The following is a 23025-nucleotide window of genomic DNA, read 5'->3' on the forward strand; positions in this document are numbered from 1 at the left end:
CAATCAAAATTAGTTACTTGTGCTGCTTCAATAAAGCAGTCCCCGTATTTTTAAAGTCAAAAAAACATATCTGATTGTGACTGTACAGTATATATGATGTGTACACAGGAATCCCTTATATATATTAAATAACGTCTATGCTGTAAGAATAAAGCCTGATGTGTAGCCGTGTCACTAATAGAGATGGTCAATGAGATGGAAATAATTCTGCATTGATGCTGGTTTATGCAAATGTATGCACTCTTTGCTCATGAAATCAAATTTGATATGTTGTTAAAATTTGGTTTGGTGACTACAAAAGTAAAGGGTACCTGAGACGGATAAAAAGAAGAGTGTTATACATACCTGGGGCTTCTTCCAACCCCCTTCAGGCTAATCAGTCCCTCGCTGTCCTCCTTCACCACCTGGAACTTCTGCTATGAGTCCAGGTAATTCAGCCAGTCAGAGCAGTCTGGCTACGTGCCGCTTCCACAGCCAGGAGCTTTCTGCACCTGCGCAATAGTGCTGCGCAGGTGTAGTACACCCCCGGCGGCGGAGTGTGTGCATGCGCACTACACCAGATTGGCTCAAGTACCTGGACTCATTGCAGAAGATCCAGGTGGCGGAGGAGGACAGCGAGGGACTGATTGGCCTGAAGGGGGCTGGAGGAAGCCCCAGGTATGTATAAAACTTTAATTTCATCTGTCTCAGGTTTACTTTGGTACACAGTAGTACTATACTCTACATATGCACAGAGCTGCAGGGAATCCACTGAGAATGTTGTGCACATTGAACAGAAAGGTGTTGTCTGTCACCCATAAACCTTGTTCAGATTGTGCATGAAGAATGTGTAATAGAGGAAGAATCTCCTCATTCCCCTGCAGAGTACTTGCACATCACTCTTACATGTACCCACAGTTACATTGCCTAGGGCCTGATAGATGTTCTGGTCTGTACCTTTTACAAGTACTCTTACCAAGGACTAGTTTTAGTCTAAAGGAAATAAATATAGTAGTCTACATATCCTTCTCACTTCAGTTGTCTTGTAAAATTCCTAAGCGTTGGCAGTTAAGAGACGAATTTCACGTTACATACTGTTAATCAACAAAATTGTAATATGCAAATTAGTGGAGTCTGAGTCAAGGAGTCGGAGTCGGTGGATTTTTGGACCGACTCCACAGCCCTGGAAAATCATACATAATTCCAAACATTTTTTACAAATAAAGAACTGCAAAGTGGGGTGTGCGTAATTATTCAGCCCCGAGTCAATACTTTGTAGAACCAACTTTTGCTGCAATTACAGCTGCCAGTCTTTTAGGGTATGTCTCTACCAGCTTTGCACATCTATAGACTTAAATCCTTGCCCATTCTTCTTTGCAAAACAGCTCCAGCTCATTCAGATTAGATGGACAGCGTTTGTGAACAGCAGTTTTCAGATCTTGCCACAGATTCTCAATTGGATTTAGATCTGGACTTTGACTGGGCCATTCTAACACATAGATATGTTTTGTTTTAAACCATTCCATTGTTGCCCTGGCTTTATGTTTAGGGTCATTGTCCTGCTGGAAGGTGAACCTCCACCCCAGTCTCAATTCTTTTGCAGTCTCCAAGAGGTTTTCTTCCAAGTTTTCCCTGTATTTGGCTCCTTCCATCTTCCCATCAACTCTGACCAGCTTCCCTGTCCCTGCTGAAGAGATGCACCCCCCCGAGCATGATGCTGCCACCACCATATTTGACAGTGGGGATGGTGTGTTCAGAGTGATGTGCAGTGTTCGTTTTCTGCCACACATAGCGTTTTGCATTTTGGCCAAAAAGTTCCATTTTGGTCTCATCTGACCAGAGCACCTTCTTCCACATGGTTGCTGTGTCCCCCACATGGCTTGTGGCAAACTGCAAACGGGACTTCTTATGCTTTCTGTTAACAATGCCTTTCTTCTTGCCACTCTTCCATAAAGGCCAACTTTGTACAGTGCATGACGAATAGTTGTCCTATGGACAGAGTCTCCCACCTGAGCTGTAGATCTCTGCAGCTCGCCCAGAGTCACCATGGGCCTCTTGACTGCATTTCTGATCAGCGCTCTCCTTGTTCGGCCTGTGAGTTTAGGTGGATAGCCTTGTCTTGGTAGGTTTACAGTTGTGCCATACTCCTTCCATTTCTGAATGATTGCTTGAACAGTGCTCCGTGAGATGTTCAAGGCTTTGGAAATCTTTTTGTAGCCCAAGCCGGCTTTACATTTCTCAATAACTTGATCCCTGACCTGTCTTGTGTGTTCTTTGGACTTCACTGTGTTGTTGCTCCCAATATTCTTTTAGACAACCTCTGAGGCCCTCACAGAGCAGCTGTATTTGTACTGACATCAGGATTACACACAGGTGCACTCTATTTTGTCATTAGCACTCATCAGGCAATGTCTATAGGCAACTGATTGCACTCAGATCAAAGGGGGCCAAATAATTATGCACACACCACTTTGCAGTTATTTATTTGTAAAAAATGTTTGGAATCATGTATGATTTTCGTTCCACTTCTCATGTGTACACCACTTTGTATTGGTCTTTCATGTGGAATTCCAATAAAATTGATTCATGTTTGTGGCAGTAATATGACAAAATGTGGAAAACTTCAAGGGGGCCGAATACTTTTGCAAGCCACTGTATAAAGACAGCATCAATTGTAATTCAACAAGAGATGGTATTCAGTAGCAACATGCTTGATATGCCAAATAAAACAAAACTTCTAAACTGTTAACTCACCATATGGGCCTCAATTCACGAAGCTTTATCAAAAACTTTATCAAATATGTTTGATAATTTACCTCATGGGTAAAATCTAATTTTGAATTCACTAAGGTGTTACATATTTATTGCACGTTTTATCGATAAAACCATTTGATAAATCTATAACACCTTAGTGAATTCAAAATTAGATTTTACCCATGAGGTAAATTATCAAACGTTTGATAAAGCTTAGTGAATTGAGGCCCATTTGCAGAGAAGTATAAATATTTATGTGCTGATTTACCTGCTTTATGAAGATTAATAAAGTATATCAATTTGTTTTACACAACATAACAAGCATGTTGCTCCTGGATACCACCTCTTTTCGAATTTCAACTCAGGGATTTGAGCTTTTTGACAAGGGTTTGAATTCTGACTTAAGCCAGTACGTAAACAGTAAGGAATCTTTGGGCAAGGCTCCCTAATGATCCTGGTCACCCGTGGAGAGCAGCTCAAATGGCTGCAGCTCTGGTGCTTTGAGTGTGCCAGGAGAAAGACACAACATAAACGTTCTGTGTCTTGTCTTAACTCTTCTCTTTCCATTTCAGTGTGCCTTGGATCCAAATCCTTTCCACCTAACTCCCCGAGCTCTCCTCAGCATACACCCTTTGCACTTCTTTTCAGCACATAAATCATATCGTACTTAAACATCTAGATTCCATCTACCGCCCATTCTTTTATCTCCCTTTCTCCTCTGGAATGATATACAGTATCTACACAGAACTGGCTGAACTCAAGAGACATGCAGATATTTATCATTAAAAAAAGAATGCTTATGATAGTCTTGTGCAAATGACAAAACAAGAGCATCCTTCTTCCCATCACAGGCATTGCTCGGGATGCTACCTCCTCTCTCCATTAAACAGCGTGTCTATAAAGTGACCGTTCCTAAAGCGGTCACCCATAATAGTCAATAACATTCATTCTGGAAGACAGTAAGTGCTTATCTGTACTTTGCTTAAAGTGAATGGGAACCGCATTTTTAAAAAATGAAGCAAATACTTACCTAAGGAGAGGGAAGGCTCTGTGTCATATAGAGCCTTCCGTCTCCTCTCACAGTGCCCTCTATCCTGTGCTGGCTCCCCCCCCCCCCCCCCCGTTTCAATCCCCCACCGAAGGAGTATTTGGAAGTCTTCGGGAGCCGTGTCCTCCCAAAGACGTGTGGCTCCATACTGCACAGGTGTGAGCATGCAAAGAGAGTGTGCTTGCGCAGGTGCAGTACAGGGCCGCCCTTCTTCAGCTTCTGGGTAAAGCAGTATTTGACTACATTAGTCAAATACTGCTACCGGGCGAGCCAGCACCGGAACGAGGGGACCAGGAAAGGAGCAGGAAGGCTCTATAGGACCCAGAGCCTTCCCTCTCCTTGGGTAAGTATCTGTCTCTTTTTTAAATGCGGTTCCCATTCACTTTAAAAGGGGGTTGTAACATACACGCTGGAACTTGGCTCAAACAGGGCTCTGGCAAGTCTAATTACTTACACAACGTGCCTGGGCATAACAGATGCTCTTTATTCACATACCGCAAGAGGTGCACTTTAATTTACAGAACAGGCTTGGATATTCATTTTTTAGAAATGGTCTTATGAAGCTGGAAAAGCGTAATGTTGGAAGACAAAAAAAAAATAAAATAAAAAATTAAATGGGACATAAGTCAAACCTGATAGTTGTATGTACAGACAGGATCTTGTGCAGATTCTTTAAAATGTGCTTTATATTTCGAGTTATGTTCACTCTCCCAGACCATTTCTTTCATGTCTTCATCTATAAGATAGTAAAACATAAACATAGGAAGAGAATGCATGTTAAAGATTACCCAAGCTAAAGCTCCGGTACAAAATCCCATACTTACCTACAGGTGAAACTCAAGAAATTAGAATACCATACAAAAGTTTATTTATGTCACTAATTCAACTTAAAAGGTGACGTATATTAAATAGACCCATTTACATGCAAAGCGAGATATTTAAAGCTTTTCTTTGTTATAATTTTGATGATTATAGCTTACAGCTTAAGAGAACCCCAAAATCAAAATCTCAGACCATTAGAAAATTGTGAAAAATAAGTAGAACAATATTCTAGGCTAAAAGTATCAGACTCTAACCAGCTAATTAATCCAAAGCACTTACAAAGGGTTCCTGAGCCTTTAAATGGTCTCTCATTCCGGTTCAGAATTACTGACATAAATGAACTTTTGCACGATATTCTAATTTTTTGAGCTTCACCTGTAAGAGGGAAGCCTCTGGTTCCTATAGAGCATTCATGTCAAACTCCGGCCCCCAGGCCAAATCTGGCCCTCAAGTGGTTTTCCCACTTTACATTATGTTTGGCCCACTCTAGACCACCATTGGAGGTGAAGCCCTAGAACACCAGGGAAGCCATATGGGGGAGGCAGGGGGGAAGCACTAAAAACACTGGGGAATTGTATAGGGGTCTCTAGACATCAGAGAACTGTATAGGGGAGAGAGGACCACTATACACCAGGGAACTATATAAGGGAGGGAGGGAGGACCACTAGACACTGGGGAACTACATAGGAGTTTGAGGGAGGCCAATAGACACCAGGGAACTTTATAAGGTGGCGAGCAGACATTGAGGTTGGCCCACGACTAGGTCCCAGTGTTCAATTTTGGCCCACTTTGTATTCAAGTTTGACACAGTGTTCTCCCCAGGGTCAAACAGGTGGGCGGGCCGTCCGGGTAAAATCAATTACCGCCCGGCTGGCTGCGTCCCCAGCTGTTTACCCGCAGCGTGTCCGTCCCCCTTCGACGCATACAGGCTCTATTAGCAGAGTGTACGGCGGAAGCTTTCACTCACCGCTCCTCGCCGTTAGGATTCCCCTGCTTTCCTGTTACCGGATCACATCTATGATGCCCTCTAGTGGCGAGGCGCCACTACATAGCGTCATAGATGTGAGCCGGTAACAGGCAAGCAGGGGAATCCTAACGGCTAGGAGCGGTGAGTGAAAGCTTCTGCCGTACACTATGCTAATAGAGCCTGTATGCGCCGTATTGCAGGAAAAAACCAAAACAAAAAAAACAACTGCAAAACCCCCCACCCACCCCCTCCTCTGAAAACAGCAAATGTACATGGATGAAACCTAAATATCGGACATAACGGAAATGTATTGAACGGAAAAACATAGTGTGTACCTAGCATTGGAAGAACTTGAGAGATCAGATTTGTCTAATAAATAATGACACCAAATAATCAGCACCAAAAAACCTCATCTGCTCACTTACTAGCTTTCAGCTGTCCTCATATCTATGAAAATCTTCACCTGAACACTTTGTAACCTCTGTGAACACAACCAAATACTTGGGACGCAGAAGAATATACACATAGTACGATCTTAACTTCTCTCCCATTAGAACTTGCAGGAATTACCTAATGGTGAACATTATAACTAAGGAGGAGCAGCAAAGTTTTGTGAGAAGGTAAACTGTACTCACTTGTGTTCAAGTAATAGGCCTAGTCATACACACCTCTGTATGTACTGTATGGCTATGCAGATACATGCAGAGGTACAGCTGCACACATCTTGCCTTCTTCCTACGGAGGAAGGATCCGGACATCACCAAGCTTATAAAGACATATCAGCAACTGCCTAAGGTGAGATTAGTCCAGGTTCACCTGACCGGTTTCACTACCAGTCTCTGAGCGCACTGTGTCTGTCTTCAACCAAGTATCGGTAAAATGGAGCACTTGAGGCCCCCCCCCCCCCCCCCGAAAATAAGTAGGTTCAGTTTTGCTGCTTGCTTATCCCTGATTTTCACATACTAAACATAGCGTAATAACATTACTTACCCATGTTAAACAAGTTCTAGGTCATGCCTATGATCACAATGAAAGTTATCAAGCTGTGAAAAGATTAAAAAAAAATACATATTAACTTTAAAGAAATCAGTCTACGCAGTAAACAAAAATTGGTTACAGAATCAAAAGTGTTAAATCCTCATCAGAACCTCTCTTTTCCCAAGTTCAGAATTTAGTGAGGAAAGAACAGAACATTTGTCATACTGTCTGAATTCCATTCTCTTTCTTGGAAAGACCCAAAAACCTTAAAGTGAACACAAGATGAGAGTGGTATAGAGGCTGTTCTGCTGATCATTTGCCTCTAACACTTTCAGCTATAGACCCTGAACAAGCATGCAGCAGCTCAGGTGATTGGCAATACTGATAAGATTAGCTGCATACTTCTTCCTGGTGTGATTCAGACTTCACTGCAGCCAAATAGATTCTTTTATTTTAAATTTCAAAGAAGGAGAAGGCATACAACATCCATATACATTATGATACATTCACAACGTGGCTAATACAGGTAATATGCTATCTATAATTCACAACTTGAAGGCGTATGAGGAAAAAGGATGCAGGGCGGCAAACCAGTTCCGCCCATATTAAAAAGAAGAGGCTACTAACGGCTGTTGTAAGATCTAATCAAATTTGAATGGTGATATTAAGTTGACAGTGTCTCCAGATGGGTGGAGGGAGTTATTCAAATGTATCTAAAATAAGAAACAGGGCCCAATAGGGATCATGCACCTGTCTCTTACAGTATTCACACCAGTCCCTCTAGCGGCACTGAGTAGAGGACATCAGATCTACGTCTATGTTTAACTAGGTTAACATGCTTAGAAATGTATCTTCATTCAAGGTGTGTAGTATCTTACTGGGGAGAATATATCAATTTGCTTAAATATGTTCCTGCACAGGCAGGGAACTAATAAGCAATAAGAAAAATGGTGGAGAAAGAGGAAAAAAAGAGATGGAAAGATAGGAAGAGAAAAGGAAGAGAGAGGTAGTGTAGACCATCCGCCCCATGGCCCACGACTATAGTGACGCATAAGGCATGCATCAGTAGATCTTTGGGTTTTAGAAGATGGAACATCCTGTGGGGATTGTATTCAGAGAGGATATCTATTCTTGCGACATGAGGGATTTGTATCCATCTGACTCCACGAAGATATGCCAGTGAATCCATGTTTTAGAGTATTGTTCTTCTCTACCGCGGAGTGCATAGGTCATGGATTCCATTCGATCAATGTATTGTATTTCTGTGAACCATTCTGCAATCGCTGGGATAGTTTGTGATTTCCAGTGTTTAGGAACTAACATACGAGCTGCTTGAATTAAATGTTTAGTAAGGGAATTCTTACATATCTTTAAAGGTCGGTGGGTATTATTAAGTGAATAGTAGGAAGGATCGTCGTGAGGGTCTCCATCGGTAAGTATCTTAATATATTGTTGGACCTTGGTCCAAAAAGGTTTGATATTGGGGCACTCCCAAAAAATATGTATAAGAGTACCATTATCTCCCCTACACCTCCAGCACCGAGGATCAGCGTCAGGATATATCTGAGAGAGTCTGGCAGGTGTTAAGTACCATTTTGTAAGAAGTTTATAATTGGCTTCCTGTACTCGGGCTGAGATTGAGGTTTTCTGAGATAGGGATAAGATTTTTGACCACTGATCATCGGTAAACTGGCGGTGCAAGTCTGATTCCCATTTTTGTCTTAATGTATTGGACCACTGTAGGTCAGAAATAAGGAGTTGATATATCTCGGATAGTGTTCTCGTAAGGGGGGGGCTTAGCAGCCAAATAGATCAGCAGGGCTGCCAGGAAACTGGTATTGCTTAAAAGTAATTTAATATGGCAGCCTCCACATCACTCTCACCTCGGGTTCACTTTAACCCCCTGGCGGTCTAAAAAATTCCACCAGGAGGCAGTGCAGCAGTTTTTTTTTTTTTTCTTTTTAAATCATGTAGCGAGCCCAGGGCTCGCTACATGATAGCCGCTGCTCAGCGGCATCCCCCCGCCCGCTTCGATCGCCTTCGGCAATCTCCGATGAGGAAGTGATTAACAATAACTACTTACAGCACCTGAACACAGGTACAGGCCAGTGGCCTTTAGGCCTTGTTTCCATCTTACAGAACTGTTACAACAATGTAACAGATGTCAACATGTATCAGTCTGTAAGAGTGTTACTACTACTTACATAAGACACCTTAACCACATCATTATTACAGATTGATACATGTTGCTGAAATGTGGCCAGAAGCGCACAGATGGAAACAAGGCCTTAGATTTAATGGTACCAAACAAAATTTCAAAATATTTCATGCTGCCGCTACAAAGATTCACTCACATCTTGACTCGTCACTGGCATGAGCTACATTTTGAAATTTTAACCATTCTAGGACCGCGTGGACACGGCGGCAGCCCCATTACTGCCCAACGCCGGCCTGCAGTCTTGGGGGAGTGTTTTAAAAGAGATCACGCACATCTATGCTTCAACGACGGCGTTCCACTCCGCCATCAGTGCCCCAGCGGTGATCACCGCTAGGAGACTGTTAGCCGGCGCTTTCGCCGTCTATTTACTAGGTACAGCGCTGCAATCTATGGCAGCGCTGTACTGGGGACAGCCGTGTGACACGTCTGTCCCCCCTGGGAAACAGGAGAGCGATCGGCTCTCATAGGCTGAAGCCTATAACAGCCTATCACCGTAATTGGCTAGCTGGGGGAGGGAGGGTGTTAAAAAATATAAAAAAAAAAAAATGAATAAACAAGGAAATTAAAAAAAAAAAAAAATATTTATTAAAAAAATAAATAAATAAATAAACTGGAGTCAGAGTGTCCTGAAAGAGACTGCCCACCAACAGAAAGCTGTGTTGGTGGGCAGAAAAAAAGGGGGGGGGGGGGGAGGATTACTCGTATGCTGAGATGTACGGCCCTGCAGCGAGGCCTTAAAGGGAACCAGAGATGGCACAAAGAAAAATAAGTTATACATACCTGGGACTTCCTTTAGCCCCATACGCGCTGATCGATCCCACACCGCCGTCCTCCGCTGTCTGCATCTACGAGAACCGGCTCCTTAAACTGACGTCATCGGAGCCGGGCTACGCTAGAGAAGTGCGCCCTCTACGTATCTCTCCATACACTGCTGCAGAGATACGCAAACAGCGCACTTCCCTTACGCTTAGACTGGCTCCGACTGGCGGAACAGCGGGGAGCCGGCTCTCGTAGATGCAGGCAGCGGAGGACAGCGGCGTGGAATCGATCAGCGTGTATGGGGCTGGAGGAAGCCCCAGACATGTATAACTGATCTATGGTTCCCTTTAAAAGTTGCAGTGGCCTATTTTGTTAAAAATGGCCTGGTCTTTGGGGGGGGGGGGGGGGGGGGGGGGTTTGCCTGCGGTCAAAGGGGGTCAAAGACAATCAATACATACTGCATAATTATTAATAATGATTGTAGCAGTACAATCCAGATGACAACAGCACCACTATGAGTGGCTCTAGTGCAGGCGCAGTGGTTGCGACCTGCTGAGGTCAGCATCTTACACCGGAGGGGACACTGGTCCTACGGCAGGAAGCGGAGCTGTGGCGAGAGCACAGGAAGGCTGACAGGGGTGGGAGAACGCCCTGCGTAGATAGGTCTTCCTCGGACATTCCTCACACCAGTCGTTGGACATTGTGACCATACACTTGATGTTTCCAGTCGATATGCGGCAGATTCGATAACTCTGATCAAATCCGCTAGAAATCGATGCAGAAACAAGGCCCAAAGGCTTTGGCAGGATGGAAAATATTTCTCAATCATTGGTGGGTTGAGAGTGCATCAGTGGCATTTGATTACATGACAAGGGACATGTTGGTAGCAAAGACTGTTGAGCCGATTGTGGACTTCAGGAAGCGCCCCCCCCCTCTCAATCCAGTTATCATTGAAGGCTCTGAGGTGGCCAGAGTATCCAACATTCGGTTCTTGGTCACAACCATCAACAACGACTTGAGGTGGGGAGAAAACACCACCAAATGCCAAAAGAAAGCCCAGCAAAGACTGTTCTTCCTGAGACAACTGAAGAAGTTCGGTATGCCCCAAGAACTGATGACAAACTTCTATACGGCGGCCATCGAATCTATCCTTTGCTCCTCTATCATCGTATAATACGCAGGTGCCAACGCAAGCGACAAGGACAAATTACAAAGAGTGATCAATGCTGCAGAAGGAAGGTGAGGTGAGTATCTAACTTTCCACAGGTTTGCTTTAAAATACATACCTATACAATGTTCATTTATCCCAGAGTAAAATGCTCTATAAAATTACCTTTTTCCTATGTCACTGTCACTTAGGGCTATTTTCCAGTGAGTGCATTTTGTGATGTGATTCCAATTGGTATTGGATCACAAAAACACTAGGTAGTCACTCAACTACTGGAAACCGCTTAAGGCTGTATCCATTAGTGCACTGCTTTTGTGATAGAGTTTTTCCAGTTTGCAATCGTTATGACTTCTGCATTTTTAATGCACTTGAGCTCCTATACAAAAGTTAAGGGGCTCAGGAATTTTTATGATTTGGCAATTTGAAATATTTACCAATCTGTTTTTTTCTCCCATCAGAAGTCACAATCACACAGTGGAATCATGATAGTGGAAACAAAAATAAAACGCTATCACATTGCAGCACGATCACGTTTCTTAGTGGAGCCCTCACAGTTATCTGACTGGTTCTGGACTAGACCACCTAATAATGAATAAATATCAGGGTTTTCTTTATTTTCAAAAACACTTACTGAATGACAGTTGCTCGGTCTAACTGCCAAAGCAGTATACAACTGAGTAGCAGTCTGTCCATCATGCTCCAATCCAGGAAACCTTCATACGTACTCTAAAAAACACATCTTTTCACATAAGCCTAACATTTGCTGTAGGTTGCAGAGGAGGCTCGCTGTCTTATATGCTGTCTCCTGTCTCTCCTTCCTTAGTGTCTCCACCCCACTACCCTCTAGACCAGGGGTCCCCAAACGTTTTGAGTCGAGGGCCGGGTCAACATACTTCAGACTGCTGGGGGGCCGGAGTATACATAAAATGATGTAGAAGTCTTTGCGGGCCAGACAGTGAAGCATACCCAGGGGACAACCTGCAGTACAATTGGACAGCAGTGTCACCTGATGTGGAATTTGATTGGAAAATAGCGAATTACTGCTTTCTGCTTCAATGTGGATGGTGGTGCCAGCACTGCTATTCTATATGCAGACCACCAATATTTAAATATGTAGCTGACTGCAACTATAAGTTATACATTTTGTGTGGTGGGCCGGTAAAAGCCTCAGGGGGCCGCATTCGGCCCGCAGGCCTTAGTTTGAGGACCACTGCTCTAGACTGTAATCTAGCAAGGGCAGGGACTTCCCTGTTTCTTATTTTGCTGTAATTTATTATATGAATGTGTACCAATTTTGTGTACCTATTATTCAGCCATTCGGGAGATTTGGGCACAGGGTAAAGCCAATAAACAGCTCATCCTACTCCTGCACAAGTCCTGGCAGCGCTAATTACTATTCCCCCTCCAGGCCACCATGGATAGAGTGGGAAAGATGGAATTAGTGTTTTTTTTTTATTAAATTTCTGCTCTGTCTGTTGACAGTGCCCAAAATTCTCACAGAGAGCTGCTATAGCCATAATTCTTATTACGGCCTATGATGGTGCCAGCCCAAATATCCTGCGTTTTTTGTTTTGTTTTTTACAGTGTTAGCCAGTTTTAACCACCTCATTACCAGCAGTCTCTGGCCCCTTTCCATGTCAGTTCACGGAGGGTGTCTCCGTGAACAGCCGCCGATCGCGGCTCGCCGGCAAAATGTAAACAGGCGGAGAAGAAATCCCCGCTGTTTAAATCATATGGCGCTGCTGCGCAGCAGCGCCGTAAGGCAGATCGGCGATCCCCGGCCTCTGATTGGCCGGGGATCGCCGGCATATGATAGGCTGAAGCCTATCCTTTAATGCGCACGACAGAAATCCGTCCTGCGCAGCTCACAGGGGGAGGGAGCCGCGAGACGGCGAAGAACGCTGCGGAGGGGGGGTTTGAAGAGCCCCCCCCCCCCCCCCCGCTAAGCAAATGCAGCCGGCGGCGATCAGACCCCCCCAGCAGGACATCCCCCTAGTGGGGAAAAAAGGGGGGTAGTCTGATCGCCCTGCTGCACTCCTGATCGGTGCTGCGGGCTGTAGAGCCCACGCAGCACCGATCATTGAAAAATCCCCTGGTCGGCAAGTGGTTAAGAACCAGTGACCGCTGGTTAAAAAAAAACAAAAAAAATACGGGGCCTATTGCAGGGACCAGCCACTACCGCCGATTGCACTGCTCTCGCATTGCTGAAGCTCACTCACTCTGCCGTCACTATGGCCCACTGTACACCAAAAACCTCTAGCAGATCTGCAAAATGCTAGAGGTTTTTGAAGCAGATTTCAGAGCGATTCTAGGCATGTTTAGTGACGTTTTCTAGACATGCCTATCGTTTTTGGACCGTTTTTGTGTAGCAGAGTACAAATATTGTTACAGTAAAAGCTGTTACTGAACATTGAGGCAGAAACGCCTCAGAAATCTAAAAATGCTGCAGCCCCCGAGTTTGCGTTTGCGGAAAAAACAAACCGCTCTGGTGTGCACCAGCCCATTCACTTTCATTAGCTAAGTGGTTTTCCCCCTGCAAGCGTTTTAAAAAATGCGCCAGAACCGCTCTGGTGTGCTTCAGCCCTATGACAGCAGAGCTCAGAGATGGTCAGGCTCCTGACCTTGTGATCAATGTGAGCCAATGAGATTGACTCACAGTGATTAAGGGGTCAGGAGCCAATTAAATTTGCTCCTGACCGGCTTACAAAGCTCTGCTGTTATACTGACAACAGGGCTGCAGCAGTGGGAGATTGTCACAATCGGCGGGCTAATTGAAATTTACGAACCGGAAGTGATAAACAGGTCCCAAACAGGGCGTAGATTTCAATTAGCGTGGTCCAGAAGATGTTAGTGATGTCTCAAACTACTCATCAACGATGTATGCATTTGTACTTGTATTGCTAAATGGCCCGATTGTACAGTGTTTTTAACTTTTCATGTATCTACAGCGTTCTCCCCAGAATTTTTTTCCAGCCGGGTGGCATGAAATAGTAGCCGGGTGGCATGAAAAAATAGCCGGGTGGGGCGAGTTGAGAGCATGCAGGCCGGTGCTTCTGTGTTCAACTCTGCTTACAGAATGGGAGGTGAGCCGATGACAGCCGGGTGCTCATCAAAACTAGCCGGGTGGAGCACCCGGCTAAAAGACCCTGGGGAGAACACTGATCTAAGTTCCCCAATTTTTGTTTTGTACTATCTACAGCACTATGGAAGATGTAGGCGCTATATGAATAAAACATTATAAGTATAGAGATAAGCATCTGTTTCTCCTCTGCCCATTACAGGTTTGCTTTGAATACCTGACAGCTCATTTAATAAATTTAACAAACAGGTATCGAACAGACTCCAAACCTGATGAATCCTGTCAAAATTTCCTGTCGAGCCCAGTAGAGCTACCTTTTGGGCATCAATCCCAAACAATGGCTTTGGTGTAACATACAGAAGGCTGAATTGTACACTTGTCAGTAGAGAAGTGAAATTTCAACTACTAGGCCTAAATTCACTTAGGCCTTGTTAACATTATAAATCCCAAGCGTTGAGCATATTTGTGCATAATTTTTTCAAGCAATTCCTGGTGTTTTCTGAGCGTTGAGCGATTTTGAGTAAGCACTTTTCCAAACTATTTTGATGAGCGATTGACATTTTCACTTCCTGACGTCAGTCAACAAGTAAACTCTGACCCAGAAATGAAAAAATACAATGCATTTATTCTTAAAAGTGCTCGGGAAATTGCCATACAAAGCGCTTTTTCAAGCACTTAGCGTTTTCTCTATACCTTCCATTGAGCAATGGTACAGGCAGAGCTTTTGAGAACGGCATGCAATAAAAATGCTCATATGTGAACACTCATAAAAAATCATTGCACAAGTGCTTTTAGGGCAATTTTCAAAATCGCCAGCACGTAAAAAAATCCACAAACACTCATAGAGTGAACAAGCCCTAAGGCTGTAGACAAACTTTTTGAGTGCTTTTCTGACTGTTTTTAAAAACGCTCACCTTGACTTGCATTAAAATTGCCACGATTACGATTTTTTTAAAAACCGTGATTGCTGCAATTTTACAGCGATTTTAAAGAAAGTAGAGTTTTTTTAAAAACAGCTCAGAAAAGCACTCAGAATGCGCTCATAGTGTGTCTATAGCTTACGAGCTGTTTGGTAAAAAAAAAAGTGCTATAATACAGTATTCGGTATTTTAGACTTTTTATGCTTAGCAGTAATAGTTTGGTAATTTACCAAAAAAGGTTAACTTAATTTGCCAAGGCCAGTTTGGTAACGTGTAAAAGTCTAAACAGCTATGGAGTAGGCCTCGTTGCTAGTCCATTTTATGGGACCCTGCAGGAAACCTCATAAGGAACAGTTCTCCAATCACAGTACCATCTTACAGTGCAAAGCGTTGAGATTGGCCAAATAGTGTGGGCGTAGTTTACTACAACCTACTGGAATTCTATTCAATCGTGAGGGAGCTGTCCATCCAATCACGTTAGACGATTTCCCTATGAGGTTTCCTGCTGGTTCCCAAAAGTAGACTAATGCCTAGGTCTCTGCTAGATTAGGTGGTGACTTTACAATACTGTAACAGCGAATTGGCATCTGACAAATTGTTTGGTGAAATCAGCTATTTTCTGCTGTGCCGAGTGCGGTAATGCTTAGTGAATTGAGCCTAGGATCGCTTGCACTACACACCGACTGTCAACTGTCCCAGGATAAGCAAAGAAGTGCATTTGATATGCCCCATTCAAACATTCTGCTTCCTGTGCAGCAAGTGAATCCACCTCATGTACACATTTCCAGCCCAGCTCCACTTGGTAGCTTAGGAAACCTGTACACACTTGACATTAGACAGCTGATCAGGCTCAGTCAGCAGCAGCCACATTGTCAGTGACATTGAATGGAGAAAGTTGTCAGCTGTGAGGCTGGAGCAGCACTGTGGACAGAGCAGGCAGCGCCTCACTGACACACCAGCAGCACACTCAGATTCCCTCCAACACTCCTCCATGCCTCCCTATCCCACGCACTGGGGCTGCTTTACCAGCACAGTTTCAGGAACACTGGAGCAGAAGTGGAGCAAAGCAGCCATGCAGCTGCTGAATGAAACAAAGAATAGGACTATTATCTGCCTACAACAGCAGCACTTCCGCCCGGCTCTCCGCACACCTGTCTGGGTAAATTAGCCGCTTTCCCCTCTGAACAGTCCCCACAACACGCCGGACTGTTCGCGCGCAGACTCACCTCTCTCCCCAGCCGCCCGCCGGCCTGCTGCTGAAAACGTCCTTTGCGACAGCCGTGAGTGAGGTGTTCCTCTGGCTGAGCGGGAGCGATACACGAGCGCCGAGGCCTGTGTACCTGAGTCTAGCGAAAGACCCACAGCAAAGGAAACTCGGCTCTTTTGGCAAAGAGCTCCGAGAAGGAAGTCTCGGAAATTCCTTGTACTTTTGTTCATCCGCTTGTCAATAAAGTTGCTGTTGTTGAAAGGGAAATGCCTCCACTGGGAGGGTTCTTTGTCTCCGCGAGTGGGAGCTGTAGTGCATGAAAGCGGATAGGACCTATCACGTGATTGGACTGACTGTCTTGGCAGCCATCTTTGAGAAGGGCAGAGCACATGGTGTTTCAGTAATGTCGCTGGTCAAAGAAGGCATGTTATTACAGAATGCGTTATAATTGTGAGGGAAAAATGTCTGGTACAGTTTGTTTCCCCGTGTCGTATCTCACTTGCGTAAGGGCAGCTGTTAGCCGTGTAGTCAGCAGTAAGCAGCGTGCACCATGCCATTAGCTAAGATGGCCGCGTTATATGTAGTTTTCAGTAGCACCAGCAGGGGGAACTTGTGGTACCCGAAAGTGTGAAGTCGTGTGGTGTACTGTGCATTTTTTTTTGTGAAAAAGTTTGCTGGACCTTCCTGCACATCTCAGAAGTTAGTGACAGTCATGACTACGGTATTAGATCTCGAAGGTGATTATCAGTGATCATGTGAACAAAAGTTTTGTTTGTATAGTATTTTCATTTATAGTAAATATACACTTAAATGGGATGTGTTGAGTTCATGCAATTCAATGGTGAAACCATGTGAAAGGTTAATTTAATTTGATTCAAAGGGTCTCTTTATAAAGTGGTGAATCTCAGCTGTATTTTTAATCTGACTGATGAGCTGTATTTTAATCCGTGGAAGTTGTCACATGTTCCATTTTCTTAGTAACTTTAAATATATTAGAAAATATTTTTGTCAAATGCTGAAAAATAGCACACTCAGGCTGGTGGATCTGCTTTGATGTATTAGGCCCGGTTCACATTAGCGGTGGCCGTCCGGAATCGCCGTGCCGGAGCCGGACCGCTTTCAGAACGGACGCACGGCATGGCAATGAAAGCCTATGCGTCCGTTCACATGCGTCTGTTCTGCCGGACCGGATCCGGGCCGGATCCGGACTCCGGCGTCCGTTCCAACATGCGCTATTTTTTGGTCCGGCTCATCCGGCAGCCGTATCCGGAGCGGAGCCGGACTGCACCATCCGGCCAATACAAAGCAATGAGAGCCGGAGAGCGCACAACACACTGGCTACAAAAACCGGACGTTCTACCCCACTTCCTATGCATTTTGGATGGGGACCACATGGGCCCAGCGAAGAGTGGGGCAGCAGCGATTTCATGCTGGAGCTCTTTTTGCCAGCAACATGTCTGATATGTCTGAAGGAGGCGAACAACAGAGAGAATTCCCAGGTTTACGAGTAAAAAATGCCTGGATCCATGGTCCCAACTGCAGTCTCTGTATCCACGGATGGTCTCCACACGTCCACCTGTCTCCAACAATGACCCCAGACCCTTCTGCTGACCTCCCAGACCCCAGGTAATAAAAGGATGTTATCTCCTTAAGAAACCGGATCCGGACCGCAACCGTGTTCACACCGCACGGAAACCGGATGCAAACGGACCGGATCCGGACCGGATCCGGATAGGAACCGTACGGATCAGGTCCGGTCCGGATACGGTGCGGTCCGGACATCCGGTGCGGTTTTTACTAAACCGCAAGTGTGAACGGGGCCTTACTCTTATTTAGATAAACCCCTAAAAATAAAAAAAGGCTTTTTTATCTGTAGCACAACATCTAAACACAGGAAAATTCATGTACGTAGGTAGAAAAATATATACTTTGTAAGGTGTGGTCAGATACTTATTAACTGACTAATAAAAATATAGTGATCCATTGGAAAGTGTAGTCGCACAAGATCAAAAGGTTAACTACCTAGTAATGTGTAGGGTTGTCATTTTTGTGGCTGTTACTTTAAGGCTTTTTTTGGGGACTTTTTCAGCTGCTGGTGGAAGGGGTCAAGAGCCTATTGGTTGCAAAATAATGCAACCGAATGGGAGCGTAAGTAACCACTAAACATGTTGGCACGTGGTGCGGTTACCATCAGATAATAAAAACGTTGTATGTTGTGTTCAGGGCTGGCTCCCAGATGCTCACATGCACATGCAGTGATTGCTGCAAGTGCTCTGAACATAAAAAGGATGATAACTGTAGTGAAAAGAATTTGGAGGCTGCCATATTTATTTCCTTTTAAGCAATACCAGTTGCCTGCCAGCCCTGCAGGTCTATTTGGCTGCAGTATTGTCTGAATAACTCCAGAAAGACGCATGCAGCTAATCTTGTCATAGCTGACAATAATGTCAGAAACTCCTGATCTGCTGCATGTTTGTTTGGGGTCTATGGCTAAAAGTATTAGAGGCAGAGCATCAGCAGGAATGCCCAGCAACTGGTATTGCTTAAAAGAAAATAAATATGGCAGCCTCCATATCAGGGCTGCGGAGTCGAGGAGTCGGAGCAATTTTGGGCACCCGGAGTTGGAGTCGTGGTTTCGTAAACTGAGGAGTCGGGAGTCGGATGATTTTTGTTCAAAATCCACAGCCCTGTTAAGTATTAGACTAAGGAGTCGGAGTCGAGGAGTCGGAGCCATTTTGGGTACCCGGAGTTAGAGTCGGAGTCGTGGTTTCATAAACCGAGGAGTCGGAGTTGGAAGATTTTTGTACCGACTCCACAGCCCTGCTCCATATCCCTCTCGTTACAGTTGTCCTTTAAGTGTGCTCCTGTCAGCCATTCATGTGAAAGAGTCCTTATAGAGTTCAACAAATAATTGACTTTATCAAGTATTTTTGATCTACATTAAAGGACTTCCGAGGCCAAAATGACAAAAATCACTCCTCTTTACCTTTATGATTGCATAATCTATGGAGGACGCCATCCGCGCCCTTCGCTCCGTTCCGCTGTCAATCCATTCTTTTTAGTGCCCCCATGTCTGGTCCCGACCCCACCGAACGGGTCGCATCGTCATTCCATTCAAAATATGGCCGCCGAGTTGAGCTGCGGCTGCGCAGTACGCTTGGCCGCGAGTGCGACTGCGCAGCCTTTAGCCCTCCTCCAGCCGCGTACTGGGTCCCGGCATCCTCCTGAGCGTACGTCGGGCGCAGTGATGTGAGCGCCCCCGATGTACGCTCAGGAGGATGCCGGTGTAATGACAGAATGAGCAGCCCGAGAGCAGCTCAGCACACTGGAGGGAAACGTCATAACGTACTAGAGCATCGGGCTACACGTCATCAGAATGTGACAATGTAAGATGCATGCCCATGTTTCTGCTGCTGCCTCCGCTCACCACCAGCACTGTCATCAGCATAATAGCCTCTTACTGTCCTCCCCGATATCCTCCGCATCATTTTCTGCAATGTAAATATAAAAATGGCATTGGATTAGAGAGGTGCTGATTCTGTTATATCCTTGTATCGCCTGATAGAGGATGGTGGGAGGGGGGATGTGGCGCTGTTGCTGCGCTCAACCATCTATTTCAATTTGGCGGCGAGGGGCGGGGCAGAGCAGCACTAAAATTATACTTTATACCCAAGTTCCTTCATGCTGCAGCGAGGGGGTATGACGCAGCACGCACATACTACATCCGCATGCGCAGCACCAACAGAGCTGCACAATCTACGGGGCTGCCCACTCTGTCACTACACCGGGACCCAGTACGCGGCTGGAGGAGGGCTAAAGGCTGTGCAGTCGCACTCGCAGCCAAGCGTACTGCGCAGCCACGGCTCAACTCGGCGGCCATATTTTGAATGGAATGACGATGCGACCCGTTCGGTGGGGTCGGGACCAGACCTGGGGGCGCTAAAAAGAACGGAGCGGAGGGGGGGATGGTGCCCTTCATAGATTCTGCAATCATAAAGGTAAAGAGTGAATTTTGTCATTTTGGCCTCGGAAGTCCTTTAACTAACATTAAGCTAATTTCACACTGACTTGTTGTGTTTGGTTAGACAATATAATTGCATGGCAAACACAATACGATTAAATTGTTATGGTACACACTGGCATATTAGCAGTGTAGTGTGCGATACAACTTTTACTCTCTGTTGCATTGTGATCTTGTTTTTACAGGGTTTGCAATGCAATATGCCAGTGTGAAACTAGCCTGAGGGCTCAAATCCAATACCAGCCTTTTCTAAGTGCAAGTGATTTGCAAACGCTGTTGCTAATGCAGTGCTATGGGGGATTTTTATAAAATCACATCACTCAAGTGGGATCACGCCCATAGAGCATTACATTAGCAAGAGCTTTTCAAATCACAAAGTGCTCAGAAAAGCACTCCTAGCGGGTTTCAGGCCTGAGGTTAGGTTCACAGTAGGACATTGCAGTGTTGTGTTATAACACAGCTTACCTCACTGTAATATGTCTATGCGACATTAGCGTCCCATTGTAACGTGTTGGATTATGGGAGAGCACGTTTCACCTCTAAACGCACACATTACCAGGTACAGGAAAGCATACTTTTCGTTGCCTGTATGCTTCACTGTACTTACTTAATGCAATGGTAATGCAGTGTTAATGTGCATTACCACTTTGTTGCATTGCGCTGTAATGTTGTGTTGCGACTTTAACGTCGTATCACAACGTAACGTCCAACTGTGAACATAGCCTTAGGCCTCGTTCAGAAGGACTACTTAACAGCACGCTTGCTGAGCAGTTCAGCGTCACATCTGCCACCCACCAGTGCAATTTGGGAGCAATGTAAATGCAGCTGGATTGCAGCTGTTAGTTGACACGCAGTGGTGTTACCCGGCGGCAGAAGACTGCAACATGTTGCGTCTGAGCACGTGTGCAGCCGCATTCAGATGTGACTCCATGAGGGGACTGCCTGTCCAGCACAGATACTGAGCACTAGCAAGCACGTGGCTATGATTTGGCTAAAACCACTGCTAATTCTAGTATTATAATTACTTATAAGTTATTTATCTACAAGTAATTTTGTAGATAAAAATATAAACTGGTGTCAACTTTCAGATCACATCTCTCTTTTTTAGCAAGTTGTATTTGTCAACATCCCCTGTTTGCTATGTAATATTACACATGTAAGCAGGGCTGTGGAGTCGGAGTCGTGGAGTCGGAGTCGTGGAGTCGGGCAATTTTGGGTGCCTGGAGTCGGAGTCGGGAAAAAATGCACCGACTCCTAATGAATTTGTAACTGTAATTAAAATAGAAAATATGATAAAATGTTCTATTTCTCAGATAATAGTCATTAAAAATAATGTATATATACAGTATATATACAGTAATAGCTGTGCTTAGTCCACAAAAATGAAATAAACCAATCAAAATTAGTTACTTGTGCTGCTTCAATAAAGCAGTCCCTGTATTTTTAAGGTCAGATATACATATCTGATTGTGACTGTATATATGATGTGTACACAGGAATCTCTTATATATACTAAATAACATCTATGCTGTAAGAATAAAGCCTGATGTGTAGCTGTGTCACTAATAGAGATGGTCAACGAGATGGAAATAATTCTGCATTGATGCTGATTTATGCAAATGTATGCACTCCCTTTGCTGATGAAATCAAATAATTTGATATGTTGTTAAAATTTGGTTTGGTGACTACAAATTAAAGGGTAACTGAGACGGATGAAAAGTAAAGTTTTATACATACCTGGGGCTTCCTCCAGCCCCCTTCAGGCTAATCAGTCCCTCGCTGTCCTCCACCACCCGGATCTTCTGCTATGAGTCCTGGTAATTCAGCCAGTCAGCGCTGTCCGGCCGCATGCCGCTCCCACAGCCAGGAACATTCTGCACCTGCGCAATAGTGCTGCACAGGTGTAGTATGCTCCTGGCGGCGGAGTGTGTGCATGCGCACTACGCCCGACTGGCTCAAGTACCTGGACTCATAGCAGTAGATCCAGGTGGTGGAGGAGGACAATGAGGGACTGATTATCCTGAAGGCGGCTGGAGGAAGCCCCAGGTATGTATAAAACTTTAATTTCATCTGTCTCAGGTTTACTTTCTTACACAGTAGTACTATACTCTACATATGCACTCCCCACAGAGCTGCAGGGAATCCACTGAGAAAGAATGCTGTGCACATTGAACACAGAGGTGTTGTCTGTTTACAATCTCCTCATTCCCCTGCAGAGTACCTGCACATCATTCTTACATGTACCCACACTTACATTGCCTAGGGCCTGATATATGTTCTTTGTTCCGGTTTGTACCTTTTACAAGTACTCTTACCAAGGACTAGTTTTAGTCTAAAGGGAATAAATATAGTAGTCTACATATCCTTCTCACTTCAGTTGTCTTGTAAAATTCCTAAGCGTTGGCAGTTAAGAGACGAATTTCATGTTACATACTATTAATCAACAAAATTGTAATATGCAAATTAGAGGAGTCGGAGTCAGAGTCGGGGGAATCCTAAACTGAGGAGTCGGAGTCGGTGGATTTTTGGACCGACTCCACAGCCCTGCATGTAAGTCTGTATCTGAGAGACACATTGTTTAGGTTAAAGCGTAACTGTTAGGCATTAAATACAAAATACATTTTCTATTGCAGGGTGTTAGCATCCTTTTTAGCTAACAAGGCAATTCAAATGTTTAAAATCAATCTTACTTTTTTCCTAATGGGTTTTTTTCTCCTCATGTCCCCAAGCTCTATAAGCATACACAGACGCAAAAGAGAAGTGACAAGGCATCCTGAATCAGCCTGATTGGCTGAAGCCTTTGTCACTCACCTCTCTGCGCTGTGAATGGCCGCCTGGTCTCCCCTTCACTGGTCACAGCTGCTGTTAGAGCGCAGGGAGGGGGGCCAGAGGCTGTCTCCTGTCACTGTCCTCTGCCCCTCTCCTCCTGTAGCATGTCCGCTCCCTCTCTGCCTGCCTGCCACCATCTCCGCATTCCCTCTCTTCCCCGCGCTGAAGAATGGGGAAGGATAAAGGCTGCGCACACAGACTCGCCTAATAAAGGTTCCAGGCGCTGCAGTTCCTCTCTATACTCTCTGCACTACCGCTGGTGGCAGTACAGAGAAT

General features: G+C 44.9%; 2 protein-coding genes across 4 annotated transcripts in view; one reads left to right on the top strand and one right to left on the bottom strand.

Annotated features, from left to right (window-relative positions):
* The window catches only part of SENP1 (SUMO specific peptidase 1), a 60866-nt gene extending 44711 nt beyond the window's left edge, over positions 1-16155 (bottom strand). The window contains exons 1-3 of one of the 3 annotated variants that reach the window (XM_068267339.1): positions 15919-16155; positions 6561-6613; positions 4414-4517 (exon numbers count right to left, since the gene is read on the bottom strand). In XM_068267339.1, coding sequence (XP_068123440.1) covers positions 4414-4517; positions 6561-6564 — 108 coding nt within the window. In that variant the 5' untranslated portion in view covers positions 6565-6613; positions 15919-16155. Of the gene's footprint in view, positions 1-4413; positions 4518-6560; positions 6614-10858; positions 10989-11324; positions 11348-15918 lie in introns of those variants that run through there. The other 2 variants (XM_068267341.1, XM_068267340.1) reach the window with 2 other exon arrangements.
* Positions 16156-16550: 395 nt separating this feature from the next.
* LOC137545754 (ATP-dependent 6-phosphofructokinase, muscle type) overlaps positions 16551-23025 on the top strand; it is a 159608-nt gene continuing 153133 nt past the window's right edge. The window contains exon 1 of the mRNA XM_068267343.1: positions 16551-16636. Coding sequence (XP_068123444.1) covers positions 16612-16636 — 25 coding nt within the window. The 5' untranslated portion in view covers positions 16551-16611. The remainder of the gene's footprint in view (positions 16637-23025) is intronic.

This window comes from Hyperolius riggenbachi, chromosome 2, assembly GCF_040937935.1.
Source record: "Hyperolius riggenbachi isolate aHypRig1 chromosome 2, aHypRig1.pri, whole genome shotgun sequence".
Lineage (NCBI taxonomy): Eukaryota > Metazoa > Chordata > Amphibia > Anura > Hyperoliidae > Hyperolius > Hyperolius riggenbachi.